We start from the raw sequence: 19,081 nt of genomic DNA on the forward strand, positions 1-19,081 counted from the left end.
CCAAACCAACAATTATTGATAAAGTGGACTGTTACAAATCAGGATACGCAATCAAATAACAAAAATGCTCCAGAAGCAAAATAGAAAACTTCTTTTCAAACACAAAATCACCATTTATGCACCTGCATACTGTGATAAAACCCTTGAGATATGATGGTGTTGAACACAAGAAAAAAAAAGCTATTTTATCGCAACAAGGAATTATGCTAACCTTGCTCTATTGCCGCACAAACAAGCCTGGATGAACCGGTATATTGAATGCACTTCCCACTATGGTTGACTATTAAAAGTTTACTCCAGTATAAATACAAATTAAGGTATTGGTATGAGCATATTGGCTAATATTTTGGGAGCATTTTCTTCATAATGTAGTTTTTACTCCATTACAATTCCTGAGTTACTTTGCAGATGATGACTTAACATGCACATGAGTAACTTTCTCTAACTGTCAGCTTTTTATTAGCTCTGGAAAAAAAAAAGCATTTGGGGTATTTTAGTATTTTTTCTTGCCCAGTGAAAGTTAAGAAATATCTCACCACAGTCCATTTAGTAGATGTTTTGGAGCTTTTGATCATATCATATGATCTTCATCCACAGTTGTTCAGTGGCAACTGGCAATGTTACTGTTTTCTCAGCTGGAGATACAAGATTTTCATCAGACAGCAACACATCATAGGGAGTACTTTGCATAAATTCTACTGCAAATACTTGTTTACATGTACTGAAGACATAAACACAAACCATTTAGGTGTCATCATTAAATAAGGATAACAAAACATGACTCCACTCTCAATGTCCTATTGAGGGTATTGAGTAGTGAGGTGAGGGTATATGCAACATGGCAACAGGACACAGGATGAATATAATGCAATAAAAAAAAACATAAAATAACAACTTAAAATGTAGCCAATAAAATCAAACTTTTTTCAAATTCTAGACTCAAAGTACTTCGGAAATTTGGCGAGTTATACAATATATATACATTTCCCCCATGAACTTTTTCCCCTTTAGCTAAAGAAATAATTCCTTTGTGTTTATTAGTAGCCTTTGTGACTTATAATATTAATTGTGTTAACAAAGGTTCCAGTTGCCACAACTCATCAGCTGAAGGATTCCACCAGGAGTCCGATATTCTTTGAAAGCTTCATTCAGCTTCATCATTTTGTAAGTCTGCAATAAAAATCATATCCCTGCCAACTCAGAGTTTCAAACATAGAGAAATTGTGGGTAAAGCATAATGTTGCTGTCCTGAGACTAATGATAACTTTTCCCAAAACGCAGCATGTAAACACTGCAGGACTGACTGACGTATCGTTACGTCAAGTGTCCATGGGCGAAATATGATGCTGCAGGTGGTGCACGTGGTTCGCTGTTTACTTCTTCCAGGAACGTTGGAAGCGCTGCTGGAAAGGAGGAGGAAGAGGAGGGGGGGTAGCGGTCGAATTGTGAAACAGCTTTCCTGGATAGAGTTACATTGCTCAGCGTTTGAAGAGAGACATTAACGCCGGGAAAATGTCGCGCTGAATTCCCTCATTTCTCCTCTTGAAAGGCTCTTTAAACGGCGCGAGACCTCATCAGTACGTACTGTTTTGTTTTCGAGCTCGTGCGAGTGGCGCGCGCGCGGCGCTGCCGTCGCTCTTTGTTCCCCTCGCAGGGTCTTGAAGTTCAGGTTCAAGTGGCGTCAACAACGCTGTGAAGCCCGCATGTAGCAGCTAGCATGCTTCCAGGATGCTTTTTCAGCATGGCAACGATAGGGAAGGAGTGGAAATAGTGTTTCCAGTCGGATTTGTTCAGCTACAGGTTTGATTCAGATGTAAAATAGTGTTGGATTGAGCTAAACTAGCGCACAGACATGCTGGACTTGGCTGGAACAACAATGTTTGGTGTAGTTTGAACACCATGTTTGTGTCATTTTAACAGCAGCATGTAACTGAGGGAAGCCAAACATAGTATCTGGACAAATTGTTGCCTTCAGCTGCATTATCTCACTGTTTATGTTGTCTCGTAAACAAACTGTCTGCCTGTTTATGTGCTTTTTTTCAGATAAAGACTAGAATGCCTCAGCTTGGAAGCCTGTTTCACCTCAGCTCCAAAGCTTCAGAAAGTGTTCAAGGCCAGAGCCCACGTCAGACACCAGCACTGCCTGACTTTTTACAACATGTCAGGTGCGTGTTGTGAAAACCATAAAACTCAACATTTTATATTTTATAATGACACCACCCAACTCGTCGGTTCCCCTTAGCTCTGCGGGGGTGTTTTAGCGTCTTTCAGCCCAGAGTTTTTAAATTTCACAGTTTTGCTCTGGTCAATCTGTTTTCACTGACAAAAAGCTATGATTAACCTGCAGTGGACAGACAAGTTTAGCAGGTAACAGAGTAGAGCGTTTATTAGCTAAGGAGCAGGACATTTCCCTCAGGGGTTGGTGGAGGCTAAAACAGAGCGTGAATATCGGACAGAAACATAACTCCAATTGAATGGTAAAGTTGCTTTGTGTCTGCTGGACTCACATTATGTTCACTATCCTCACTTTATTAGATGATAGTATGTCAATGCGGCATTTGCAGCTTGTTCTGCTGCCCCCAAGAGGCCAAAATCACATCAATCAATACAGCTTTAACTTTTACATTTGATGCATGGATTGTTCTTGCGTACAAAATCGAAGCTAATATTTTCTTTTTTTCTATGCATTGTCACTGTAGGAAACTCACCGGGCTGAGAAAGGAAGATCTTTACAGCAACCTGCGTGTCCCCGACCAGTTTCAGGCCACCAAAGTTGACATCAACATTGTTATCCTCACAGGTTGGTATCGAGAACAAATGGCATTTCATGATGGAGCTGGGCAGTAAATCAATATAATGCTAATATCATATCATAGGATTCAATATTAACTGAATTTTGGTTTATCTTAAAGGACCAGTGTTTAGGATTTAGGGGTATCTTTTAGCATAAGTGGAAGATAATCCTCATAATTATGTTTTCATTAGTGTATAATCACCTGAAAATAAGAATATTTTTTGTTACCTCAGAATGAGCTTTTTATGCCTACAGTTGGAGTGTGTCCTCTTCCACGGAGTCCAGCTTGTTGCACCACCATGTTTGAGCGGTAGCCTAGAGCAGACAGATCAAACACTGGCTTTACAGGGCGCCTATGCATTTTTCGCATTTTAGCAGCCATCGCAGGGGAAGGTGGATGTCACAAAAATCCTCCTCACTCAACCTTTAAATGTATTTCTTTTTCCAGATCTTTAAGGCTGTGTTACATGTAGGTGAGCAGTGACGCATTCTAACAGGCCTTTTTTTAATAGTAGCGTCATGTCATAGTTGGAAAAGCACAGGTGTTGCCACTTAACGGGGTTTTATGCAATCGCCCCAGTAAGCTACAACAGTGAGCCAGCAAGCAGCTGAAGCAACTGAAGCAGCTAAAGGAATTTCAGCCATCATTAATTTTATATTTTCACTTGGGGTTTTCTTACTGTGGTGGTGGTGTTCCAAAAGCGCTAATTGTGACATAATATACTGAATTTCTTTGTGCATATAAAATATCACTATATTTGAGCTGGTTAATACTGTCCAGTGCTAATTCCCATCCAGGAAATAATAAATTTACAGTATATGTGGTGTGACAATACAGTTCTGAGTTTGTAAATCTTCACTTTGAGTCACGTTTTTTTTTTTTTTTCCCTAAGGCCAGGGGATCTTCTGCATAGATGTGAAACCCTGGAGAGGAACAGTGTCCGCTCACAACCAAAACTGGCATGTGCAGGTGAAAGAAGAGGACCAAAACTTTACCAATACCTGCATTGAGCAGCTTGAAGATCCCCTCAAAGCTATCATGGTAAAAAAAACAAAAAAAAACAAAACACACATTTAGCTGAAATGTTGAAATGCCGTCATGAAAACCTAAATGTCAAACTGTCTGGCACACTCGTGTCCAAGGTCCAATCAGTTGTTTTCATCCAAGCTGCGGCGGGGTTAAGAGATTCTGAGTCACCATAACAATTTAAATGGAAATTTCAAACACTGCAGCAGGGCTTCCTAAACTTCCCAAGTGGTTGCTCTCCATTTGAAAGGCCATAATTGTGTTCATGAGCGGGGGGGTGAAAGCAGGCAGGTGCCTAAACACAGCTGTCACCTTATGTGCCTGGGTCTGTAGGAGTCATTCATTTCCATCTCTATAGATGCTCGATTTGGACCGGAGTCTGACGGCAAACACACACGCCAGTATTTAAATAGTCCTGCTTGAGTCGGTCGTATTAACTTCATTAATCTACACAAAGCAGATAGAGCCCGACCGGCTGTGCCAATTTAGAGTTGATAATTTCTTTAAATGGATGCTTTTTAGAAATTGGAAAGTGGATACTCAGGCTTCGTTTCATTTTCAATCATTTTACAGACTAAATGATTAATCCGAAACTAATTGAGAGACAAATCAATAATGAAAATAATCATTACTTGCATCCCCAAATTCTTCCCCTCTAGACCAAGACGGCTAACTTATGTGGCCACTTGAAGAGGAGTGGAGTGTCTGTGCGCCAGAGCCTCTTCTTCCCCAGGGTTATCTTCCTCTCTCCAGACTGCGAGCTGGATGAGGAGCTGAGGAAGAGGAGGGAGCTGGTCTCCCACAGCCAGATAGACGACTTCCTCAGGTCGTTCAGGGAGGGCTACATGGCCTGGATATCAGATGCACTGACTCCCTCCTGGCTCTCTGGTGAGTGGGTCCTCAAAATATATGCGTCCACGCTAGAAGGATTCAACTGATGCTCTGATTTTTGCATGTAGGTTTTGTCTGTGTGTGAGTCCGAAAACATGTGCTGCTGCAGTTTCAGCTTTTTTAAAAAACAGACAGAAGGAGACAGACTGCTGCACTAACATGTAGAAAACTTGACACTTGATTCTTGTTAATTCAGCCTGTTTTCAGTACTAATCCAGCTGTTTTTAAGTGCAAGTTCTAGTGCAGTGCAGTGCAGTTGTTGCTGATAACTTTTGGAAGCAAGACGCTAATCATGAATCGAAATGTGTTTGGTTTGAGTTTTACAAGGGACCTCTGTTGCATCCCATCTCTCTCCCTCCTCAATTCCTGTGATCCCTGACTCTAAAAAAGACATAAAATCCTAAAAGAAAATCCTTGACATAATCATAATCTCACCGCCGTTGAAGATTTTTTCAGTTGTTTTATGATAGTAAGACTCTTTGGACTCAACAACTTGACCTATTCCACTGTACAATATCATTAATTAAACAGGCGCGTGACAGGAATGCTACCAGGTCAACTTGTTGTTGTTTTTGTCCTGCAGGTCATCTGTCGTACAGGCAGATGGAGTCAGTGCGGGAGGTCCTGAGGAGGGTGGGGACGTGGGATCTGGTGCGGCTGCACTGTGGCGAGCAGCTGAAAGGAGACTACCAGGGCTGCCAATACATCGCTCTCAACCGACAGGACACAGACACGCTGGAGTTTACCAGAGTCAAGACCCTGTCAGCTGATTCGCTGTGGGCCCTGCTGGGACACGTTCCTCAGGTCAGTCCACTTGCACCGACTCTGATGAGCTACCAGGACTAGAGGGACTGTCAGGAAATGAGGGTGAAGTGAACCAGAAGACCAGCAGGTGGCAGTAGTGCGTTATGACTCTCACCCAGTTTTTAATCAGTCCCATCTTCTAGGAACTGGAAGAACACAGGTTTGATTTAGGCTGAAGACCGCAGAGCATGACAGCAATTTTACAGTTATTTTAAAACAATTAGGGACATATTTACGTAAGAAATGTCAGAATATTACTGTATACACGTGAGATTAAATGATTCCAACACAATTTTGGCAGTCAGTTAAAGAAAATGTCAGGTTTCACAGTTTTTTCACCACATCACAGAAAGATGATTTATAATTACCAAGCTGAGTCCAGCTAATTACATTTATTTAGAAGTAAAGCAGCTACTTATTTAAGAAATCTTTATTTCCCAATCGAGAAAAAGCAAAACAAGGCTTTTTTTAAAAAACCTGTTCGGCTTCCGCCACTCTAGTGTGCTCTCTAAGATCATTTCCATGAACACTCCTCGTGTTAATTACTGCCTTAACGCTTCAGTTTTTTATTGAGGTCAGGCATTCTGTCTGCCTGCAAGGTGCTCATTAGCTCACTTCACTGAATCAAGGCAACTGCACCGTCTGAAAAGCCTCAATTGAGCGTATTATTGTCACATCGGGCGATGTTCTGGATTATTATTGTTTATTTTATTCGAAGGTAATGAATGGATTTGGCTAATTAGTTGCATGTAGCCTCTCCAGGTGAAAAGAAAACCGTATCTGTCACTGTGGCAATGAAAATAAGAGTGATTATGATATTTACACAAAGTTAAATTAAGTAAATATTAGACAGACAGAGGTCAGAGCTCTCAAGGTCCAGCAAGTGTGACCCCTGGTCAGCATCCATTACAGATTTCACACCCAGCCACAGCACCCAAACACTCATGGCTTTCCTTACAGACTTCACTCAGGCTTTAGTTTGCCCACCCCCCAAACAACCAGACTGTATGTTCTCTCCCCTCTTGCCTCCAGCTGCTGTGTATTTGATACATGACCCAACAATCATTAGACAGTCTCCAGCGGGCCCTTTTCTAGCCCAAGGGGACACACACGGTGATGACAAAATATATTATTTTCAAAGAAATATTTGTAAATGGAGGCCCATATTTCAAAAAGAAATGCAACATGGAGACTGTATGGTAAATATTCTGCTGAGGTTGAAATACAATAGACAGTTTGTTTCCCTTTAGATCCACAATCCACAAGATTCAGCTCCAGTAACCACCAGGAAAAGGATATTTTACTGTTGGATTTGTGCAATAAACTTAAGTAAAAGATTTTAAGATTTTGCTCCTTTGGACTTGACTGTGTCACCCACTCTGTCTTTTTTTTTTAAAAAAAGATCTTTGCTCGTGTGCAGCAGCTGCGAGGGGAAGCTTGGGGGGTGGCAAAGAAATGTGATAGCTCCCCCAGGCGTATTTTCAGAGCCCAGAAATAATGCATGCTTTTGATTTGTTACTTGTAAACACACAGGGTAGACGATCTGCGATATGACCCGCGGTTTCACTCAGGCATCTGCTTGGTTGTAAGAAGTGGCACCAGATGCATCCACAAAGCCACCGTGGAGGCGCTAGGTGTGTTTTCTGTGGGCTCAGTCAATTACTCTGCAGAGAATGGGATGTCTGCATGTCCCCAAAGTGGAGAATGATTGAGTAGAGTGGCTGTAATTTATTAATTATGGTCTATATTCTTAGACCACGGTTCTGGCTTCATTCAATTTGTATGGATTGAGGGGTAATTACAGTGTGGGTGTGTGTGCGAGTGTGTTAGGGAGACTGAGAAAGAGCTAAAGATCTATTCATGTCATTATTTCAAGTGCAGGTTACTTATGTTGTTCATCTTCATGTCATCTCCTATTCTTAAACTTGACTGTTTCATGAGGTTTTTGTACCAGTTTATATAACAAGTATATTCAGGAGGAGCAGAAACGGGGCCCCTTGGTTTTAAAAAAACCCTCTCCTTACTCACGTTCAGCATATAGAGTGTCTACTAATTGCATAGCTGAGAAACAACAATCGAGTTCTTTCGACCGTAACTTGACTACAGCAGCCTGTCAGCTGATTAATAGAAGCAAAGCCACCGGGCGAAAGGCTGCAAATTCACTGACAACATCTTGGCTAACAAATAATCAGACCTCGGTTACCGGAGATACATCTCTTCTCTCTGACTGGCTACAGATTCCACACAGATGCAGCTTGTTAATTTAACTCCACGCTGACATTCCTCTCTGTTTGGCCATCTCCCAGGCTGCACGCGTCACAGGCCTGTAATGGACAGGCTGGTGCGCCTGGTGCTTAGCACAGAAAAGACGCAGAGGGGAGACATCAACCGCTTTGTGGTGATAATGAATGGAGGCACACAAAAGGCCAGGAGCTGGCCATTTACAAAGCCTGCAAATTCTGCTGCCTAAATAGATGATATTGGCAGCCACTGTGGCTTTTTGGTCTCCTTTTATATAGAGAAAAACAGCATTCGTCCATTTGAGCAAAATATATGCATGCACACATTACTATTCTCTGTAAATAATTTTTAATAAGTATGGAAGAATCTTATGTGCATTGTATAAAACTAAATCTAAATGAACATGGCAGTACTTGGCAATAATTTCTCTGAAAGCCTGTGTACTTGCGAAAAGGTGTTTGCAGACCACATGAACCAACACAGGTGTGTATTTCCGGTTACCAGACGCAAAGCAAGAACAGAATACTTAAAAGTTGTTTCATAGAGAGCGCAATTTATGGTCCTGTAGAGTTCACTGTTCATCAGCACCAACTAAACTTGTTGGAAGGATGATTTCTGTACTAGACAAAAGTTTCAGAGAGAAGTTTTCTGAGGAATCTCCCACAAAGAAACATCTATTAGTTGCACAGCATTTTTCAACAAAAATGAAAATTGTGGGGAAATTACCAGGATGTTCAGATTTCTGTAATTGCAGCGTCGCTCTCGAAAGGAAACTGGAATTGGAAATAATTTGCACCGGAGTGTGTGTAGGAAGCTACAGAGGAAAGCTAACCATGCAATTACACATGGGAAGAGTGCTGCAGAATCACAAGTGTCTGTAATGAACTAGTGAAGACACCAGCACTTATACAGTGGAAGGCAATGATAAAAGCTGCCTTGTAATAGCGTGTGATTAAACTTGGTAAAATCTATTTTTTCACTCGAGCACTAAGCCAGTGTGAAGAGTCCCGTGGAGAGATCCTGCATCTGTCAATTTGAAGATGACTCAATGTGTTTCCTCCAAATTCATCACCCAGCATGCAAAACCAGTCATTTTAAAGGGCTCTTCAAGAGCTCTTTTGTTAATTTAGTTAAACATCAACCAGTACAGTTCATGTTTTACACATTCCTACTTAACACAGGTGGAGATTGGGTTTCAGTAAATTTGAATACATGTTTAAAATAAAGCTCCAAGCCATTAATATTCATTACAAAATAATTTCTTTGAATTTGGAATGAGCTGTGGTTTGTGCAAGACACACAGTACTACCTGTGATGCCCATAAATATTGTATGCTTATACAGTGATATTGTATACTGCATGCATTATATCAAGAGACAAAAAAAACAGAAAAGAGGCCTAACTCATGTTATGATATTTAATAGGAGAGTTTAACACTTTACAACAAGGTCCACATATTCAGCATTAACTAGCTTCCTATTAGCATGCATAGTCTCATATCGGCTCTTTATTAGTCATTATAAAGCACTTGTTAATGCCTTAAAGACTTAACTGCTAGACTACTCGGATATGCATTAATTCATGAAAAGTTTTAACTCAATAACCTCCTTATTACTGCTTCTTCATAATAAGAAAGTTTAATGAATTATGATGTTAATAACCGAACCACAACCTGCAATAACCCTAACAGCAAGAACAAGAATAAGGCATTAATAAGTGTTTTATAATGACTAATGCTGATAAGCAGCAAGGTAATGGTGAATATGTGTGCCTTAATATAAAGATTTTATTTATCAATGTACTGTATATTAAGATAATCACAATTGTATGAGAAAATCCCATGTAAATGTATCAAATTGTGGTCAGCTATGATGCTTTACATTAGGTGAAACTGATCGAATGTGCAAAAAAAGCCTTTAAAGTCTAATTTTGACAGTTTTTAGGGACATTTTGTTTGGAATAATTGACTTACATAACAGATTTTTGTTAGACTGTAACATTATATTTGGAGCTGAATCGATCTGATGACAAGTGGATCCACAGAAAGGGAATCTGCAGCTACTTTCATATGTGATTTATTACTTTTTCCGAAATTTTTCAAGATTGAAAATCAAAAATGCCAGATGTCCTCATGTTCAGATTAGATGCTTTTCTTTGTCATGTATGATAGTAAAGTGCATTATTTTTGAGTTTTCCACTGTTAGATGGAAGCAATTTCACAACATCACTTTGGGCTCTGGGAAACAGTAATCAGCATTTTTCACTGTTTTCTGACATTTTTATAGAGAAATTGATTAATAAAGACAATAATGGGCACATTAATCAGTAATGAGAATAGCTGTTAGTTGCGACCGTAATGATACGATCATATAGCAATACGGCTCCACTGAAACTCAATAAATGATGATTTTGAATTGTGGCCCAGACTTTTGAAATGGCATTTTTAATAAGACCTTAAAGGCTTCACACAAGACTTTTCCTATCAATGATTCTCTGACGTCATCTAATTTGGCATCCAATGCTGGATTTAGTATCTAACAGGAACTTTTCTTGGGCCACTGGCCAAGATGTTAATTTTATCTCACTGAGCTCAGCTATTTGTTGTTGGGATTCAGGATATTACAGTGATCCCAGCAGTATAGGTAGTGAGATATGATCAATAGGGATTCATGAATAATGAAGAGGCCGAGTGGAGCAGAGACACTTAATTACAGTTTCAAAAGCCATTCTCGTTAATTGAGGAGAATAAAGGTGGTGAAGTGGACTGAATGGCAACATTAGGATTTTTTAAATGTGACTTTTTTTATTCAGCAAAACCCTCAGCGACTGGGGAAAAACACCAGCTGGTTATTGGCAGCTCCTCACTGTAATATTGTAGTTTATTTTGTGTGCTCTCAGTCCATTTCCTCTGACCACCTGTGAGCAGACTATCGCTCTTTTAATGTGAGGGATAATGCGCTGCATATCCAGACAGTGTGCGGCCACTGTGCGCAGCAGATACAGTATGTAATTGACAGCCCGGCCATCTGTTACAGTTATGTGAAATTATGGGTAAACTAGTTAACAGACACTTTGGCCCATTGTCTGTTGTTTTGATAATCACCCTTAATAACGGACGGCATCAATATGGTCTTTAAACCTGATTTGGGAGTTAATGGAGTCAGATGGGGGCAGTCAGTGTATGCTCTGGGGGTAATGCTGTTAGAGATGTTTGTAAAGAGCAAATTAAATCAGTCATAGATTGTGCCCTCTCAAGTCAGCCAGACGACCAGACCCATTGAGGAGAAAAAGGAGGGGGATTCATATTTGAACCTCTCGCAGAAAATGCACTTATGTGGATGGAAATAAAGTCAGAGCTGGGTGAATGGATGTAAATGGTTATTGCCATGAGTCTAATGGCTTCCTGTTAGCTAAGGCAGGTTGGTTGGAAGCAGAGATGTAGCTATTCAGAACTTAACCAGCCATCTTTTGCGTGCGAGACTGTAGACAAATGTAGTTATTGACGTAGACGGTAATGTCACCGAACAAGAGTTTAGGCATCTTAATGGATGGTCCACATCTGGAGCACACAGCAGTTCACTTACGATGTTTGCTTATGATGCTGTTGGACTGATACCATTCTGGGGACTCGTGTACTCTCTTCTTGAAGCAAGTAAATGGTGAACAGAAAATTATTCGGCAATAACAAGAATATAACAACAAAGTATTTATCATTCAAACATTCACTGGTTGCATTGTCAAACACAAGGATATTCTCCTTTTTTGTGGCTTATTTCATTCTAAATTTAATTTATACCCGTTGGTTTTGAACTCTTGGTTGGTCAAAACAAGCAATTTGAAGATGTCTCCTTGTTTTATTCACTAAACAATCAGTTAATTTAAAAAGAATCCACAGACTATGTGATAATTAAACAGCCTCTCCTCATTTCCGCAGGTAGTTGTGCAAAGATTCGTTCTTTGCATTGATGCATCAGTTAGAAATTATGCAAATTCAGTGCGTTGATCTGCGAAAATTCAATCAAACTAAATTGCTCTGGTTTTAGTGATAATCTATGTGAAACACTGCTGCCCCTGGTAAAATATTAATGTTAGCACTAACACTGCTAATGTCAGTGCTACTACAACTACTGCTGCTACTGTCACAGCGGTCAGTAATACTGCTGATTGAAATGTTCAGGCTAAGATAAGCAAACATTCGCTTTTTTAAGGATTTATTTCACTGTTGGCCCCTCATTTTTTAGGTTTCTTGTAGAAGTACACTGTGCTCTGTTGTACCTGGATTATTGTAACGACACTCTGTTCCACAGTTTCTAAAAAGACTAGAATCTAATCTATTAATGCATACTTTACATGTTCATACTTATGTAACTTTTCATGGTATATGCAGGCTGTTTAAGTACTGCATAGTGCTAGTGCCCACACTTTGGCACAGTGGGTGGTAAAAGGCCGATTTATCTTTATATTCCCTATAAAAGATATTGAATTTCATGATCTGTTAAAAGGCACTTTTTCCGTTTGACAGCCCTGTTTAATGGAAAATGTCATCGGTGTTTGGTTTCATTTCCTAATATTTAGTGTAGAAAAATGAAACTTGACATTTTTGCAACTTATTCAAGAATGTGAAAAGCATAATTCTGCTGTCTGTTTCACATTATTGCGTATCTATTTGATGCATATACAAACGTGCATCCCTAATTTGGAGAATTAAACTTCATGGAAGTGCTGAGCGATTTACACCTCTGCTCAGCAGGTTGTTGATTTATTCACCCAGTGAGCCAAACCGCACAGTGTTTACCTAATTGCCTCGTTAAATCCAGCCGAAATGACAGCGAACCACTTTTGGTCCGATTCCATCACATTTGGCTCCACGACAAAGATGTTTGGTGCGTCGGAGGTGTGTTGCTCGGTGTTCCTCCCCTTCTGCGTCTGGTGGGACACGGCGTGGAACAAAGAGCCCGTCGTCTGAAGCTGGTGTGGCGTTACGCTCACTCAGAGTTCACCTGAAACACTGCACCCATGGCTCCAGGTAACAGCCCCCGCTGACTGATACCCCGCTGGGATTCTTTGACTTTATCAGGGGAAGAATCTGAACTTTGTGAATGGCAATACATGCAGGTGGTGACACGTCCCTACCCAATTACACAGATCCTCACATTATTCACCTGTCAGAACTTCAATCCCAAATAATCACATATTTACTTAAAGTATGAGACGATCTACATTGTGTAGCCACAATGCAAAGCCCATTATGGAGTTTTATTAGTTTTATAAGTCATTTTGGACTTCTTATTGGTCATTACAGCAAACTGGCTGAGAATCTGTGCCGTAAACATCCCCACAGGTAGAGGATAAGGAAGCCGGTGAGATCGCCGCCAGCTATTTGTAAGGAGATGATGAGCTGTCGTCTTGAGTTTAAGAGGGTAAAAGGTGAACAGTGAACCAGAGGCAGGATTTATGACTATTAGCAGACGGTAAATAAGACGACGGGAGTTTGTCTCGTTGAAATGTGAGGAGTGATGTCATTCACAGGACTGCCCCGACACAGAAAGTGAGAGGCGGATCGGGGGTAGACACCGTTAGCTGAGCTCTCAGCCCTTTGTGTGACACCCAACCTTCGCCCCAAGGGTCCCGTCCTTGCTGTGAAGTGTTATACACCCACATTCAGGCCTCTCTGTGCTCGAAATAGTAATGATTCTCACACAGTTGTGGACAACACAAGTGAGACATTATTTTAAGTGACTGCTGATCTTGTCGGTTGTGCAGCTGTGACGTGCTGCATTTCATCTCTAGTGCAGGATGCAGATTGAACATTGTTTTTTTAATGTCAGCAGCTCCTTTACTCTTTGTTCTTCTGCTGTAATTTGGAGTCAGTATCGTCTTCAGCTCCAGACACTTGCCTCAAGTGGCTGAGGGGGTAACATGTGGTGACAGTTCCTGTACCTGACACACCACCTCTGCTGAACAACACCTGGCAGGCAGGTTGTCTAGACCGCACGGAGCTCCCCGCTTTGAGTTCGTGCCAAAGATGGCAGCGAACTTCCTTCCTGTGGGGGCAAAACGTCAGTGCAGCAGTTCATCAAACCCATTTTGGTGCTTTTGATTTCAGATTTCAGTGTTTCTTTGTTGCTTTTCTGTTTGGTAAATGCCTCTTTTATTATACCTCCACACTGGCGATAGCTGTGGCCAGAGGCATTATGTTCTCAGGAACGGCAGGAACTTGATGGCACAAACATTCACTTGGACTCAAGCATGAACTGATTCAAGTTTGGTAGAGAAAGGTCTCCGTTTATGACCTCACAAAACACGTTTTTGGCCGTAACTCAAGAATTCTTACACTAATTATGACCAAATTTCACACAAATGTCTGAAAGGATAACATGATAAGATGACAGGATCAAAAGGCAGACTGTGACCATATTTCATATTTGCTCAGATACTGACTTGGCGCTAATCTTGGGCGTCCACCTTCAAACTGTGCTGCCTGTAGAGATCTTCTGTGCTGAAGGGTTCAAGATGTGTGTGAAACATCCACGTTTTACAATCTGTAGCTTCTTTGCAGCAACATCCATCCAGACATCCAGCGCAAGCTCATTGGTTCTGCTGATATTGAGTTTCAGGTGATTGTTGTTGCACCATGTGATGAGGCTCAGTCCTCTGTGCTCCTCTGGAAAAACAGCCTCTATGTGAAGACAGCATGTTTGTACCTGGAAATTATTCTTATGTCAATATAGTGATAACTGCCATTTCACCGAAAAATGCACTTAAAGTCAAAGTCTTCACAACATAAATTAATTGAGTCTGGGAAGACATGGATGTAAATTGCTTTGATTGCAGCGTGCCTTTTGAATGATGCTCCGGATACAGAACAAATTAAAAGTGCTTTTTGAACAGTAATATTCTCAGACAGCATGTAGATATTCTCCAAAGAAACCATCTACCAGTCAGCATGATTGTCTATCACTGTGCATATTTTGATGCACATCTGGATCCAGATGCAGATCTCTGAATGTTTTCTCTTACTAAAATAACACCTAGAGGTATTGTGCAACCTTGACGGTGCTAAGTGTTCTTTGGATGCTACCCACATAGGCAGTAGGTGTGTGTGTGTGTGTGTGTGTGTGTGTGTGTGTGTGTGTGTGTGTGTGTGTGTGTGTGTGTGTGTGTGTGTGTGTGTGTGTGTGTGTGTGTGTGTGTGTGTGTGTGTGTGTGTGTGTGTGTGTAGCATCTCATGCTCCTCATGCTATATGAATTGAATAGTTTTTCTGCTCCTGACCACCAGTAATGTGTCTGCTCCTCACAAAGATCGAACTACTCAACTTTAGTTGCATTAAATTAGTTAATTGCTGATTACCGACTATTACATTTGGCTATGATTTGTTAGAATAATTCCTCTCCGACGTCTTTGTGTTGGTTTATGTGCCTCTCTGCCACCAGCTGTCATGAAGCTACTTTTCATGCATCCCAAATTAATAGACACTCACTCGTTCTGAAGTGTCTGATGCTATTGTAACACAAGCCATGTGGCATTCGGCCAAGGCTGCAATATAAGACACAATTGTTCCATTTTTTCTCCCTCTCTCTGCCTGTTTTAATGCACAGTAATAAGTAAGTAAATGGTGGAAAGATGTGTGTCTGAAAGCGCAGCGGCCTTTGTTGCAGATAATTAGGTTAGCAGCAAGAGTGTGCAGGTGTTGAGGGTGTGCTGTGCGCCCGTGTTGCGTTATCGACTTGCTCATATTCGTAGGCTGTCAGGGGTGTCGCACTTCCCATCAGCCCCAAAGCTCACCAACCTCTTCACTATTAAAATGATCACTTTCAATAGCAGACAAAGGAAAGAGGGAACATATCTAGTGCAGGGTATTTTCCCCACCTCTAATGCTTATCTGCCTTTTGATGTCGGCGTAATAAAAGGCCTATTGGGCTTCCACAATGACCTGCAAAATGGACAAGGGCCGATATACTGGGCTCTGACTGTCGCTACCATTAACTAAAAGGCCCAGACATTATGGAGAGCCGGGGATGAAAGAACATGGAAAAAAAATAATAATTGAAAAATTGCCTAATGCTAAAGTGAAAGAAAATGGAACTGTGAAAAGGCACTGTAATATTCTGTTATCCCCTGTAAATGCAGCCAAACAAGAGATGCAGCAAGCCATTCTTTTTGAAATGGATGTGGTTCAATTACCTGCATGTCTAAATCTAGTTAAGGCCTCCATTGTCAGGCTCAAACATAACAGGCAGTTTTGATGTAGTGTTAAAGCGTATTATGCCCTACAACCTACATAAAATCAAGAGAGGTATGACTCCATTCAAGATGTGGAGGGGAATTAAAAAAGCTCACACTGAAAACAAGGTTAATTTAATATTTATTCTGTTCCAGACTGCCGGCTGGACATCTCCAAAAGAGATGCACAATATTTTTGCGGGGAAAAAGGAAAATTTTATCTTTTATCTTTTGAAGGCTATTTCTGTGGATGGCTAATTGGTCCCTCGGGTGAATCTTCCCGCGACTATTATCCTCCAATAAAAGGAAAACTGATTGATTTTATCATGTCATACATTTGGCCAACTGGAAAACGACACACATGTTGAAACCGGAATGGACCCTCGAAAAAGTATAGCTGAATAAATCAATTGATTAAACGATCGACGGAGTGATTTTTCCTGAATCAAGCGTGAATTTGCAGTAGCTGGGACAGCATACTAGCATACACCAACATGTGTGTACTGTGTGTGTGAATCCAGAAGTTCTGGGTCTTTTTGTTGTTGGCCACTCCCACTGCCACACCCCCTTTTTGCCAGTTGTCATCACCAGTTAATCAGTTTGGAAGTTACGCAGCTTTTTCTGATTGGCCAGTCCCACCACCATGCTCCTTTTTAGCCAATTGGCATGAGCACAAACACATTTTTGACCTCAATATAATTGTTGCTGCCTGAAAGTGTTGATTTGGTCATTTGCAGATAAAAGAGATGCTTGCAGCAGAAATCTGGTTAAAAACCAGGCCAAATTCTGTTTAAAAAAAATTAATGGTTTTGTCTAGCTTACATATAACCGTTAAGTCTACTTCATTTAAAGGACAAAATGTCAGTGTGAAGAACCAGCTGCAAATTGAAATATACTAATTTAAATGCTATTAAAAACATTAAGTTTCAAAGTTAATTTAGCCTTTAATTACTCATCAAATCTATACTTTCTTGGTCAACCTGGACCCCAAATTTGACAGAAATGTTTATATCACCCATTATTAAACCCAGTTCCTCTTCCAACAAGCCAGAATCAATGGGTTTATACTGCTTCTTCAGCCCACAGACCAGGCAACAGCTTGTGCACGTAGAGGTCAAAAGTGAAAGTCATGGGTGTGTGTTCTTATCTGTAGCCAGAGGTCAGGAGGTCCCAGCCAGGGTCATGACCCCAGCAACATCCAAGAACAGCACTTAGTTTTTTTTTAGCCACTTGAAGACACTCTCACTTTTTTAATAATTATCTGTATTTCCTGTTTACTCTTCTCTGTCCCACTCTGCAGCTAACTGTCAAAATGTACAAGCGTGGATCTCAGGGCTGGCTGGGTAAATCCCTGAACGCCACCACTACCATCCCCTCCAACACCTTCGTGATGTTCAGGATCAGCGGGGAGGAAGCAGACGCCAAAATCCCAGCGAACACCATTCACAGCATCACACTCAGCATGTGACCGTGTGTCAGTGTACCAGTCGGTGAAGACGATAGCCATCACTGCGTGGCGCTGCAGGGAGAGGAAGCATTCTTAGTTACAAGTACGCCGATGCATAATTTAGCTGTTTTTACTGAGTGTCTTTTTCTATGCAGTGTTTGTATTTTATGTTGCACTAACGCAAGTATTGAATGTCTGTAAGTGAGCATTTATTGTACAATCCTGATTCCAAAAAAAGCTGAGACAGAATCATTTGCAACAGTTGTACAAAGTGTCAGTGTCAGATCATCATCATAATCAATGATGTTAATGAGTTTAAACATTAAATATATTGTCTTTCAGTTGAGTATGTGTCAAAAAGGATTAGCAAATTATCACATTCTGTTTTGTGTTTTACACACACCGTCCCAACTTTTTTGGAATCGGGCTTGTAAAGAAAGGAACAAATGAGGAAAGATTCATTTGCCAATTTTCCTGATTCTCTGATCCTCAATGGCAATATTATGTTAATGAAGATGGTTTCAGACAATTAGCCTGATTAACTTTCTCTTGTTTTGAATTTCTAGGGCTGGCCCACACTTTACACTAGCCATTAATTAATCATTATGTTAGCTGATTGTGTCACATCAGTTCAGGATTGAAGTGTTTAATGTGTTAATTGTGGCGGTTAAAAACTGGTGGCCTCCAGCACAATGAGGGCCAAGCATGTTACTGCCTGTATGGGTTTAATGGGGGGTGATTTACGGTCTGTTTAGATGGTGTAACTGTAAGGTGCTTTATTAATATGCTCCACCGCACAGAGGAGATGATAACATACTCAAGAGTGCACAGGCGCAGCCACCAGCACCATTCATAACTGTGTCTGAGTCACTTTCCATCAGTTACCAGGCTTACACAGCTGCGCTAACAGCTAGCAATTGTATTTACTGTGCCTGGTAGTGGCCAAAATGAAGTTATTTCCATTAAGATATCAGTGCCTTTAGCTAATGCAATAGAAGGAGCTCTCTGTGTTGATGCTATCTCTTTGCATGGCATCTCTCTACCTGAAACATCATTACACTGTACTCAAGCTCCTCACGTTTTTCAAACGTCTGTTTGACTGTTTTACCTGAGGGTCAGATCATTGGCGGCTCTACAAACAGCACTGTGTTGTTTGCATTTGTAGGCGCACATCTTTTAGACTCTCAGGCTGTTTGCAGATCTTGGTCAACATTGCTTGAAAAGTGTTTTGATGAATTTGTTGTCTTTGGATATTTAACTGAAAGAGTGTCCTCAGGTTTTCTCCACACTTGACAAACTGACAGTATCAGATGATCTGGGATTAGAAGGACATTCAGGAAATGACTATCATATGTCTTGATAAGTGGTGGGTGCATGCAGGTTGTACTGTAGCTTCATTATACAATAATATGACTATTGTGTTCATATTTTCTTTGTTTTTAAACACTCAAAGCACTTTCAGCATCAAGCCAACTTAAGAAGCATGATTGTTAACCATACTCCTCAGTTGATTGATTTCAGCATGGTGGTTTTATTCATTGGTGTGTTTTGTTTTTAGTCATAGTAAAACCCAGATTCCAAAAAACTTGGGGCACTATGTGCAACATAAATAAAAACAGAATAAAATCATTTGCAAACAAACTGTTTACCAAC

The 19,081-nt window shown here is 40.7% G+C and overlaps 1 protein-coding gene across 1 annotated transcript; it reads left to right on the top strand.

The window, feature by feature from the left end:
* The first annotated feature begins 1,434 nt into the window (after window positions 1–1,434).
* Window positions 1,435–19,081, top strand: si:zfos-911d5.4. Its single transcript, XM_041963077.1, has 7 exons — window positions 1,435–1,577; window positions 2,044–2,165; window positions 2,700–2,800; window positions 3,688–3,836; window positions 4,481–4,709; window positions 5,296–5,516; window positions 17,282–19,081. The coding sequence occupies exons 2-7, from the start codon at window positions 2,056–2,058 to the stop codon at window positions 17,447–17,449; spliced, it is 978 nt and encodes a 325-aa protein (XP_041819011.1). The 5' UTR covers window positions 1,435–1,577; window positions 2,044–2,055; the 3' UTR covers window positions 17,450–19,081.

This window comes from Chelmon rostratus, chromosome 21 (assembly GCF_017976325.1).
Source record: "Chelmon rostratus isolate fCheRos1 chromosome 21, fCheRos1.pri, whole genome shotgun sequence".
NCBI classification, from domain to species: domain Eukaryota; kingdom Metazoa; phylum Chordata; class Actinopteri; order Chaetodontiformes; family Chaetodontidae; genus Chelmon; species Chelmon rostratus.